At 35.1% G+C, this 13887-nt stretch overlaps 1 protein-coding gene across 1 annotated transcript in view; it reads left to right on the top strand.

Annotated features, from left to right (window-relative positions):
* Positions 1 to 692: 692 nt before the first annotated feature.
* LOC144447076 (neuroglobin-like) overlaps positions 693 to 13887 on the top strand; it is a 55297-nt gene continuing 42102 nt past the window's right edge. The window contains exon 1 of the mRNA XM_078136984.1: positions 693 to 985. Within this exon, the coding sequence (XP_077993110.1) occupies positions 798 to 985 (188 nt within the window). The 5' untranslated portion in view covers positions 693 to 797. The remainder of the gene's footprint in view (positions 986 to 13887) is intronic.

Below are 13887 nucleotides of genomic sequence, written 5' to 3'. Positions count from 1 at the left end.
CCTTTTTATCGCTCTAACACTGCGGTGATTACATTATCGCTTCTCATCAGTGTGTTGTTTTAAATAGAGTCTCGCACTCATCACAATATTTAAATGTTGACTCCTTTAATGCATATATACTGCTAATTAAGCATCCTTCAAAACTGATGTTATTACGAAAAAATCTGATTAAGGTCACGCCAGGCTGAATGAAACAGTACCGAATTTTCAAATCAACTGCGGCACGTGAAAGAATTATCGTACGGCTGGAGGTGATGCTTACATTTCTACGCAGACTACAGCGCAACACAACAGACTGATCTGTGATATTGTTCCACTCACTTCACATGAGTGTTGAAGTGATTCGTCCGTTCGTCATAGAGTTGAAACGTGGCCATAAGGTACCTTCATTTCCATACACCCACCTTGACGTCACTCAGGTCTACTTGTGATTGAAAGGAATTCGGCGGCACGGCGGTGGCAACGTCAGCTCTTAGGTTACAGGAGTACTAATTCAGGACGTTGCGGTGTGGTATACGTATACAGCGTGTTGTGCGTTTATCGGTTCGACAGTACAACGATCTTTACAGGCGCAAACACACATATGACAAGGATTTCTGCTATGTATTGAGGTGGTGTGTACACATTGTTACCACGCGTGAATGTGACTGTGCTGAGGCTACGACTTGACGTCGCTAGATTCAGTATAACTACCCTATTGACAGCAACCGTTTAACGTGGATAACTTAGGTCAACGACTGTTCTGTGTTCCATAAGGTAACAGAAACGCGACAATTGCGTTCAAACTTTCATGCAAAATGGGTTGTTCGGTATCAAAGGCACCCACAGCTTACCAGGATAACTACACGGACCCATACATTGACAAAAAAACACAACCGATTGACCAAAGACTTCCCTTAACAGCGCGGCAAAAATTCCAAATTACAAAGTCTTGGAAGGGTATTGCCAGGAACATGGAGAACACAGGGAAATCTATGTTTATAAGGTAAGTGGCAAAAGACTATGAACCTTCAACATCATGGAGGATGTCTGTGTTTTGTGTGTGTATGAAGGCTTCAATAGCAAATCCTCCTTGGTGGCCTGTACATGACACACATCTCTGGAGTGAAGAGTATTTATTTAAATCGATAATAACGTGGATTACAAAATAGAATCATAAAGAATTCAAGATTCGTGACATTTTGGAGCCCCATCACTTGTCCACTAAAATGGGGATTTAAGAGTATCATTGACATGAAGTCAGGTGCGGCGATATCGTTTTCTTGACTAATTAAACATGCTATCAGTAAGATAGACAGTGCGATAGGAAAGAACCCCGCGGCTTTCTACAGAAGCTTTATGTTCTGACTCATACTTTTAAGAGACAAATAGAAGTATACAGAATCAATCTAATACCTGGTAATCAAGACTTATATCGCCCTTTCTTTATCTGTTAATGTTTAACTTGGTGTCTTTCTCTTGACAATACAAACAAGATTAAATAGTTATCGTCACTTGCAATGGATCGGACAGGAAGATATCCTCACACTTTTGCTATGGCAACGGGGCCTGGATAAACTATAGAATGTGACACATGCTGATGTATGTGTATACAATACGCAGAAAATACGATGCAACACAACACAACACAACACAACACAACACAACTCGATATGATGGAAATGAAATGATACGATATGATGCATCCCAGCAAAATACAACATACTGCAATACGATCCAAATACACACCAATATCACACAATGCACTAAAATACAATGCTAATACAATGCTATACAACACAATACAATACGATGTTGAGCGATGCGATGCGATGCAATGCAATACAATATAATGTAACAACACAATACAATACAACACAACACAACACAACACAACACAACACAACACAACACAACACGAAATGACACGATTCGATATGATAGGAATGAAACGATACGATATGATACATCTCAACAAAATACGTGATGCAATACGATATAATACACATCAATACCATATGATGCAATAAAATACAATGCTAATAGAATGCTACATAATACAATATGATATGATATACTAGAATGTACCGTATGATAAGCTACTGGTGTAAATTATTAGACACAAACAACTGTATTTTGAAAAGTTGTTATGAAATTCATATATGTATGATAGAGTAGAAAATGGTAACGAGGTGAACTGGTTATTTCATATTAAGCAGAAGTTACTGTCTTTAGGTTTCGGCAGTATTTGGTCTAATCAGTGTCTGGATAAAAAGTATCTTGTGGTTATTAAGCAAATAATTTTTGATCAAGCGCAACAGAGCCTTGTGGCACAAATTGATGAATCGCCAAAATGTGTATTTTATAAATACTTGAATGATGCATTCCGTCTGCAATATTATTTGGGTAAGCCGATACCAAGTTTGTATAAGAAATTGATTTCCAAATATCGTCTTTCGTCCCATAATTTAACCATAGAAACTGGGCGTTATCATGGTACACTAAGGCGTATGAGAAATTGTCCACACTGTAATAATGATGTCGAGGACGAATTTCATTTTATACTCAAATGCCCATTATACAGAAAAGTACGAGCCCGTTTTATTAAGCCATATTATTAGAAAAAACCACCCGCCTTTAAACTTGTACAACTACTATCCATGGAAAATGTAAAGCAGCTTTGCAATTTATGTAGATATTTAAAACAAACAGACATCCTACGTTCTGTGCATATATTAACGTAGTTTGTATTAGTGCATTTTCCACCACGTTTTCTTTTCTTTGTGACGATTTTTGTTTTTCTAGTTCTGTAACTGATGAGCAGAAAGTGCTCAAAGTAAATAAAGAATTGTATGTATTGTATGATAGATGCAATACAATACGATAGAATGCAGTGTAATACAGTACAATACAATGCAATACAATACAATACAATATAATACAATACAACACAATGCAATCCAATACAATGCAAAACAATGCTATACAGTAAATTACAATGTAATACAGTACAATACAAGATAATACAATACAATACACAAATACATAACAGTTACAAGGGTAACACATCTAAAGAGACAAATCCTAGACCTGACAAGAATATTCTGGGTTTAAATAATATATTGTACTGCTATGTCCTCATTAATGTTTTTAGACTTAATACTACCCAACAGCTATGAGACTGTATACAGTACACAGGTCAGTGTTAATTAAGTCTCAAGTCGTTGTTTACACTATGAGTGACTAGGCTAAGAAACTGGGTCATCAGTGGAAGAAACGTATAATTTGAATGTCACTATTTTTTGTACCACATTTGATGTCAGATTGGAAGTGTGTGTATATATTCATCCTATGACATACACACACACACACATACATACATACATACATACATACATACATACAAACATACATGTATGCGTGTACGCACGCACACACACACACATACATACATACATATTCATAAGTGTCTCACTAGAGCGAACAGTGCTCGATGAAATATTAGTACCAAAACATTATCGTCTTAGTCCAAGGAATAAGTCTATTATAAGTCGTTGCTCGGAGTTTCACGTTTCCTAATCTACGATCACCAGAATGGAGAAGAGTGAAACTCCGAGTAACGAGTCTTTGGATTAAATATCTCTCTGTCTCTGTCTGTCTGTCTGTCTGTCTCTCTCTCTCTGTCTCTCTCTCGCTCTCTCTCTCTCTCTCACACACACACACACACACACACACACACACACACACACACACACACACACACACACACATATATATATATATATATATATATATATATATATATATATATATATATATATATATATATATATATATATATATACAGAAGGGCAAAGGCCTACGTGTAAGGTAACACAGGTGATTAGATATTTACCGAGGCTAATTACATGTATCTATACTGTACATCCATGTACGCTTTTATTTTTCCAACTACGACCTCTACCATGTCTACCACAAGGACTGTCAGGGTTCCATTAGGATCGGCCTATTCGGACAATTTCAACTTTTGCTAGCTAGTGATTGTTAAAAACTTTTCTTCACAAAAGAGAGAACCAATTACCCCATTTTGACCTTCTTGTTATCCCAACTGCAGGTTATTAGAGAACTATGTCATTTAGAAACCCTATTCATTTTGTAATGATGTGCCAATTATTCATACAAAAAATAATATAATCATGTCCTGCATTACCTATCGTCATTAGGAAATATATTATTCAGTGCTTTACCACACACAGTGATTGCCGTATGATTGAAAAATTGACGTATTATTGGAATCGTTCGTATAAAAGGACCATCAATTTTATTAATTTGTTTCTGAGCGCAGTTCTTTGTTACTGTCATATTACGAAGACTTAATTTAATGATAATGGATTCACGTTATTTGTAATCAGATTTTACCAAATGGCTTCCCGTCGTACTTCTCATTTACTGAGTACAATATCTAAACTTCGATATGTGAATTAGTTTCTTATGATTGATGGTTTCCTAAAGGCCATAGCAGATTGCAATACGCATACTATAAACGTACTTGCACAAATCTGATGTAAAACAAGGTGAATATATGATTGATAATACTTGCATTGATAATTGAAAGTCTGTATATCGAAATACCTTGGTAGTTGCAAGTTCTAAGTTACCAAGTTCCGGTTTACTTACGCTTATGATTTGTCACGTGTGCCAATCACTCTTTCCTGATTCGTTCTGGATATTCTCAACTCAATCAGCTTTAGCCAACACCATCAAAGATGGATACAAGTGCTTGCGTCTATAGAAAGGCAAATCTATTAAATGTATTTTACCGTTACAGTATTTATTCAATACTCTTAACATATGTAACTAAATATGAAGAAAGAAATACAGCCGCGGTTATAGTATGCGTATTACGAATAGTGTTTAGCTAATTATAATTTAGCATCCGTTCTTTAATTGTCCAAGAAATGACAACATTCCGATTACAATGATCTCGTATTTGCGGTTTCATGAGAACTTTAATGAAACACTAAATAACATATATGTTATTTTGTATGTGCAGTGTAAAGTCTCGAAAATGTTGTAAAAATATATTCAAAATCATCGCTAGTTTTGTGTTTAAAATATGTTGACCATGTATCCCACTATTCTTGGTAATTTTAGTCTGACTGGTGAGCTATTTCAATAAAATGAACATTTCCATCATAGTTGCTACTTTGGGTGTTTTTTTTCAGAAAAGGCCACTTTTGCTTCAGACCAGACGTCGCCAGTCATTAATCTTCCACACATAACAAGCTCATTACTTGCGTATCACATAAATCTTCACACGACAACTAAATTTTCATAAAATATTTTTCATGTTGACATTCAACCACAATTACGGTGTAAGTATACCCACCGTCTCTTCGTCATTCCATAAGGACATTTTGGCGGTATCATGGGCTTGCGGTACCAATTGTTTGGTATTAGGTGAAATTCAAGGTTATTAGTCCCAAGGTACACGTGGATACTGTTCGTCAGGTCATGCATATCAAATGTATGATCATATTATGTCTAGTTTTATTGCCTAGATATTCGTATAAAAAGTCTCGGAAGTAGTAACAGCATGCAATCTTCTCTAAACGACAGAATTAAAAAAAAAGATACTCTTTAATAGTTGGTAATTTAAAAAGATGATGAACAGGATAATATCGAAATAAAATGTGGTAGGTAGAGAATTTGCCTCGGGGACCAATCTAATTGAAATCATATAGCTCGACTCACCCAAAACGTATGCCGTATGAATGACTATCCCCGTGGAAGTCATTCCAGAATTTTACTTGTTCACCATCATGTTTTTCAAAGAAATCATCAATCTGTCATTTTCCAATAGAGTTAACACAAGGTTTTGATTTCAATTTCAATTAAATTTTCCTTTATTTGACGTCAGTTTGTAAAATTTAGTCAGATATTACTAACATCATTGACTGCACATGCAAACAATCACAATAATGAAAAACATAAATATATAATACGCTCCACCAACTGCACACTCTGCACATAGATGTACGTCCATTAGTGCAGCAAAAACATCAAGATTACAGTGATATGCAAGAATTATACGTATTAATGTAAAAAAACCTACAGTTAATTATTGCACAGCATGAACAAAAGATAAAAAAAGTAAATGAGTTCTTTTACATTGGGGCATATGATTTGGACGTCTATTTTGAAGTATGGTATGGTTGATTTGGAGATCAAACCTGTCTCCTTTTTTCAAAAATTGTATTGTGATTCCACCATTTTTCTTGTATACAGTTACGGCAAAAGTTTAAGAAAAAATGACCGTACTTTCAACTTACGGACCAGAAACAACAACAACAACAACAACAACAACAACAACAACAACAACGACAACGACGACGACGACGACGACGACAACAACAACAACAACAACGACGACGACGATGACAATAGAGATATAATATATGACACGTTTATGGGTTGTAAACACATGTGAAAAGAACGCAACCAACTGCTATAGCATGTGGACCAACCCAAATATTAAAAGTAATCTACAGAACAGGAATATGCCCTACTTTGCATATGCAACTACCGTGACTTTACGTATTACAAACAAAAGCTTGAAGTGGCTTGAATTAATAAATAAATCTAATAAATATGTTATTCAATTTCAAAACATGTCGTGAGATGTTATTACTGAACCGTCCTCGTTTATTTAAAGAGTAAATGGTTCAGACAAGATGTCGCACAGGGCTAAAAACCTTTGGCTTTAACCTCTAGCTTAAGTTCTCGTATTTCTGTAACTTAATAGTAAGCACATGTCGTGTTTTTAATGCAAAAGTCCAAAAAAACATTGCCACGCTGCGTGCATGGAAGTAAAGCATCTTTAGTATTAATACAAAGTATTAAATATAGGCACGAACACAGCTGAGCAGAGAAATCACAAATAATATAGTTTCCATGTGCACAAAAATATACACACGTCAAAAATTTATTCCGTTAGGCAAACAATAAATATATAACTTATATATTTCCTATAATCAAAGAAGTAGACTCACTCCTAGGATCACACATATAAAATATATTTTCTGAAAGAAACAAAAAATATCATTTGTGATAACAAATACCGAAAGTTTCATGAAAGAGGGATGGCCAACAACCATCTTCTGATAAACAAAATAATATTACATGTATATACTATAATAGGTCATACCTAGAATAACACTTGTAAATTACAGATTTTACGCACCCCAGATGGCCATAAAAATCCCACAAAGGTTTAACCAATATAAAAATAGAATATTCTGTTATAGAAAAAGGCCTCACTTTGCCAATGTTTGTGAGAACACCATATTTAGACATACGTGTCTGTCAACCCTAGAATGCCCTGATTGATCGTACACTGTATGACATTTTGTTTTTATCTACATGTATGCATATGTTGTCGATGTTTACATATGGCGTCGATAAAGACATTACTGTCCCCATTTGGCTAATTTGTATCAATAAAACGTTCTTGCCAAACGTTGTTTCCCCACATTTTGTAGTTTACCGAGCAGGCAGGGTAAACTGTCACTTACATCACCCAAGGAAATATGTATAGATATCATCAGAGAAAAACACAGACGTACACAAAGGACGAATAGACAAATTAGTCCTCGTTACATTTTTAAAAAAATGTTAAATACATATTTAGATTATGCGTCTTAACTAAGGTCACATTTTATTCATGCTCGGCCTTGACGAACTCTTTTGTGTGAACGGCATACGCTGAATAAATTATAATAATACTAATACTACTACTAATAATAAGTTGTTGGAGAATGCTTTAGTTACTGTCTAAATTAATCTTTGACCTACATAGATGTAGTGTGACCTAGGCATACCTGTCACGGATACCTCGATTACTAGTCCGTCTTTGCTTTCAAAGGTTTACATAGAAGCTGTCTTTGGTTTACCCGGAGGGGTTTGCAAGTGCAGTAAAGTGGTGTTGTCGTCACCATAGAGTATGGCTATTTGCCAAGCCGATGACGTCAATCAAATACTTTAGGTTTTGTCTCAATATAAAAAAAGGAAACCATGTATCGTGGAGACTTGACCTATCCAGACTATACAAATAAACATCACGAAACATTATGTTTAGGTAATGAGTTATGATATTGTATAATTGTTTTGGAATGTAACATGTAAATATCTAAGGTAGTTGCGCTTCGAATGTAAAATTTGAAGCAGTCAAAACTGAAAAGATCATCACTTTAGTCCTATTACGAGTAATAAGATAATGGTATCCTGTTGTATACACATATTTTCAATCATAATTCTTTACTTCAATCTTTAACTATACTCCTGACTAACACGTTGAAAACTTCACTGGCTCCGCTTCAAACTTACTAAATCTCAAACACGGTCGCGTTTAAATTTAAATTATTTATCCGTTTGTCTCTTATTAACTCATTTTGCATGAAAATGTGTTTCCTGTGTTATATTGTACTTAAACACGACATTGCTGTAATATAAGTAACGTGTTAGGCAGAATAATAGTAATAAAAACACCTGATCTCTATTCAGTCTCTCACGACCTGTCCTTTACTGAAACTTGGCATATCATAATAGCTTTCAAATGCTAAGGTTGAGTGACAGATATAGCCAATGGCCAAGTGCAGTTTTTATGCACATGATCATAATAGCAAAAACCCCATTAACAATACGTATTACACAGCATGCACTGGACAGATACAGTGGGTACAAACATGTGGACAGCACCAACAATATATGTCCAGAAGTGCCTTTTATATCTTTTTAGACACGACAACATTGTCAATAATACGCTGGAAGGAACTCACCATATGTCATTGAAAGGAAGTAACGCCAAGGTGACGACTTGAGCTTTGATAATTACACGCACACAGTTATCATTTTTTTCAACTCGACATGGCATTAAAATGTATAATAACAAAATCACTTGTTAATGCAGCATTGAATAACACCGACAATATCAACATCTGTTTCAAAACCGCGTGTTTTCTCTTTTGCCCAGTACATGACATGAAATTCTTATTACTTTTAAAAAATCACGGTGATATCCATTCTACAGTTACATATGGACAGTTGAGGCAATGGATAAATATGAAAACAAAATATTTTATATGATTATAATTAGAAGAAAATAATTTTCGAATGTATTTCTTTGACAGTCACTTTGCATACTATAGGTTCAAAAATGACGTTTCCACGGATATGACTTACAGTCGATTGACAGTTTTAAACCACTTTCATACCATTTGTTTGACGATCAACTATATAGCGCCAATATGTTATATGCACACTATTATATTTACTGACGGGGCAATGTGACGCTCATTTCCAATGGAAAGATTTACGATAATCACACTCGAATACCATATTGACTAAATGAATTAATTTGCCTTCATATATTCGATATGACCTTGGCAACAAAGGCAACATCTTTGCGCATTATAACAGAATTATTTCATTTGAAACGACCAAAAGTATGAATGTGACTTTGTTGTTTCTTAAGTCCTCAAAAATAACGTTAATGTGATACATTAGTTTTTACTGACATGTTCTAATGTGTTATATTTAAATAAGCTTACATGTAATGTAATTTCAGGCAGTCAGATATCTTTCATTATCATTTACGTGGCTACGCTCGAATGAAGTTGAAGGTTCCAAGCGTAGCGGTAAAAATCTAGGACCCATAGACTTTCGTCGCTTGAATGTTTAATCCCCGCCGCTTAAATGCATGCTTTCAAATGCCTCGGAGTCATGGTTTTACATTTAGCAGGTGTTCATATACTCTCTAGCTGATTGTTTGGATTGTATACATTGTATTGAATGAAACTGTACGTTGCATCCCTATTGAATAGAGATTGGTATCGTATTGTGATGGACCCGTCCTACAAAATGGGACACCCTTGAGTTTCATCAGTAATTACATACACAAGATATAATTTGCAATGTTATAGTTGTAACACCTTGTTCGTTGTTATCGACCGAAGCTGCGAAAGAAGAATTAAGGAATATCTTTTAAACCTGCACTAGCAGCAACGTGGACTTTTTGTTCATCCAGTAACCAAAGATATATTCCCTAACATTAGTGGTTCAATCATTTAGAAAAAGACATTATGCCTGCTAAGTAGTGGTGGATTTTATCCGTAGGTAGTATAATGACAGGTTTAAATATTGTGCGAAAGCTAATTTTGAATCAGTCTCTACGTGTGTTTGACCTGCGATACATATATCTGGTAATGCTGATATAGTGTGCAGTGAGTGCACATTCGGTTATAGCGATCGCCAAGTGTTCATTAAGAGCGTCTTTCGTAAATGATTAGGTTTTGTGGTCAAATGCAGCGTCAGGTAGACAAGGCCCTGATTTAGGATTCTTGCCGTAAAGTACAAACTCATTAGGTGCTTTACCATATTATGTACAGCTACATACACGTTTACCTATAGATGATTCAGTACACCTCAGGGTATATAACACTTAGAGAAAGTCACTATATCTAACAAATTTGTTTGAAAAATCGACCAGTTGCAGCTAGAGCAGCTTTAAGGTAATCATGACAATAATTTCTCTATTGAAAATACAATATGCAGATTTATCGATTCTGATTTTTATGAGCACAGTATCTTCTCTTTTAATATCATCTAAACAGGAAGCCGAAAGAGGACACATGTTTAATAATGTATAAGTCCTATTTTAAAACCACTGTTAGGAATTGTGCATGATTATAAACATCGTAATATTATATCTCGTGACTATGCTAATTGGTATCAAGAGAAAAGAATCTTGAATATTTTTGAGTTGAACTGAAACACTAACCTGCAATTAACTTAAGTGTCATATTTCGCAGGGAAATGTTGCTACGTGCAGGTCAATACGTTAATGCAATGCTGTCTGTCTTGTAGCTGATGTGTTCTAAAGCTCGATCTCACCTACTATTAATAGTAGGTGAATAAACACGTACTGACTTGCTGAAATTACCACAATCATGGCAATTCTTATCTAAATTACTTATTACAGTCACGAAAATTCGTACAAAACCTGGCGATGATTAACATGTCCTCAGTCCCTCAAAAGTAAACACTACTGCTTACTAAACCGGACTACAATATAAATTTGACTCCAAGAATGTACCAATTTATTGAAATTTAAAAAAGCAAATTGAAAAATTTAAAGATTATCTGGTCTCCTGAAGTAGATCAAGGTTAGTTGGATCTCACACATTTACATATACATTAAATAAGGAAATAACGAAGATGACAGTGATAGCCACAATTCCGATTGTTTGCACGTAATAACCTCACAACAGGAAAATTTACTTCAAAACATTCAACGATCAACGTCCATACCCTAGCATTAATTGCAAATATACGTCATTTAAAAAATACAATTTTCTTTAAATCCGGCAATAAGCTTAAATTCTTTCTCTTTCCAAGAACCACGCCAGATGCTTCTAATTGCCTTTGCATTATACATGTTCAATACAGTATAACAGCCAGGTAACCATTAAATGTGTGGCCAGCAGATAAGCAAATGGTTTCCGCATTAGCCATGCTGAACAAGAGCACGCTATTGATAGCTTGGGACTAGAATATAACATGACAGATTTCTAAATAGATTATCATCACAAAGTCATGCTCGTATGTAGTGTTGGGTTGTGGATGTTGAACATGCGTACGTACGTACATACATACATACATACATACATACATAAACATACATGAACATACATAAAATACACATATTTACTCATCATTCACACACACACACACACACACACACACACACACACATACATACATACATACACACAATATTGCAAAAGGTCAGTCATATCTGTCCAGCCAGACACATATTTTGTCATGTTACATTGCCTGACAACAATGACGTGTACTTTCAATAGTGAAATGATAATCCTGAAAAGTTTTGCGGTACAGTTGACATGAACATCAATTTTCAATTTAAGTGACCAGCCGTCTACAATAATGCTGCAAGATCTTAAGGCCTTCATTTCAATAATTCCGCGATTATGTAAAATTACATGGTCATCTTTTTTTCGACCCGAATATTAATTATTCCTCCTTAACAGGTCACGTCCTGTCCAGTCAAAACAAGCTCGTTAACAGCGTACGTCATACACCGTCACTATTTTTAGTAACACTGACGGTGTCCACTTTTCATTAGTTCGAAGACATTTCTCTTATTCCCGCTTCCTTTGCCCTTTAGACAGAACGTTTTGAGACCCTTGATTGGCTGGCCGCTTCATTAGTCACTGTCAGTGGAAGTGTAACGCTCATGCCATTGCTTTAATACTGGTCCTGTCGAATTGCTCTCTGCTATGACAGCCTATCACAGGGAGAACTTCATACACTGGTAATCACTTGTAAGCAGATGTAAACACAAGTAATCAAACTAAGTTTCATCATATGAGAAGTAAGAGATACATACACAAACTGTACGGTGAAAGCTGTTTGTTAAGTTCACGGGGAAAGCTGTTTGTCTAGTTCATTCAGTTCTCTTGCAAAGCACTTCCTGTACAATTTTTTTCAAACATTAAAAAAAAAGTTTTTTGAAATTTCTGTCATTGATTTGGTACATGGTCTTTTACTTTATATATGGTTACATCTATCGTACCTTCAGAAAAAGAACGTATTTCAATAGTGCGGTTGTCAGATGAAGTCATTAAAATACATCTTTTGATGTTGACAATTCGCAATGAGTATGTTCTCTGTGTCAATGTAAGCCGTATTGAGCATAGACATGTGATAAACGTGAGTACTCTTTGCTTAACATACTATTTTTAGTGTGAGTTCCTCAGGATCACGACGTACTAGGTTTTGATTTTTTTTAAAGATGTAGGCCTATGAGTTGTTTTATTGACGGAAATCCAAAATTAATGCCCATTCTTCATCCATATGGCCACATTGAACCTTTGCCTATAGAGAGTGTGTACAAACTGTACTATACTCCTTATTTGAGCATTCCGCACCATCTGTTGAATTACAGAGAGGGACACAGTTACTAAAGTAGAACATATCATGTTTGTGCGTTTAACCTAGACATCACTAATGTGGCAATATAAACTGAAATCATTATTATGAACACCTAACCTGGAATTGTTTCATGGTTATATTGATATCCAGAAAACAACCATATTCACATCGACAGCAAAGCTGTTTGGCATTTAGTATTAAAATAAATGGTTTCCTACTTACGTTCACTTTATTTATCTCAAAGCCAACAGTTCCTAGCATGAATAATGCAGTATGTTTCCGACATCAATATTTCACGCTCTCTATACACCTTGCCGTGCGTCATTCGGTTGCCCTACTTGAAACTACATGAATCAGTTTGGATTTTCAACTTGTTCATTTATCAGGGAGCGAAAAACTTTGAATTCGTGCATTTGAAAACGCAAATGCTTCTTCTAAATCGCCACACGCAACGTAATTCCCCTATTACTGGACAGTCTATATTAATGGTATTTTTAGTTAAATGTCAATTGAAAAATGGGACCTACTATGATGGTCTGTGTTCACACTTACCCAAAGCCATGAAATGAAATTTTGACTGAAAACAAGTAACATTTTTTAATCCTATGAATAATTTGTTTCGTGCAAATCTTTTATCGGTTAGAATAAAGTCAAGTGAAAAATTACCATTTTCACACAATTACAGAATCTTTCACCATAGATTATGATTCATAATATAAATTACATCCGCCGTGGCCATTTTAGTTGCATTAATGCAACGCAGTTGCAGAATACATGCGAACAAGCTCATTTTAAAATGATAAACAAAATTCCAATAACACATAATCCAATAATCCACTAAATTAAATCCTAAATCTGAAGTCGACAAGGTTACTTTTGAGATGTTAAGGTCAGACA

This window comes from Glandiceps talaboti, chromosome 2 (genome assembly GCF_964340395.1).
Source record: "Glandiceps talaboti chromosome 2, keGlaTala1.1, whole genome shotgun sequence".
NCBI classification, from domain to species: Eukaryota; Metazoa; Hemichordata; class Enteropneusta; family Spengelidae; genus Glandiceps; species Glandiceps talaboti.
The sequence above is the reverse complement of the archived record's forward strand: the minus strand, read 5'-3'. Positions and strand labels throughout refer to the sequence as shown.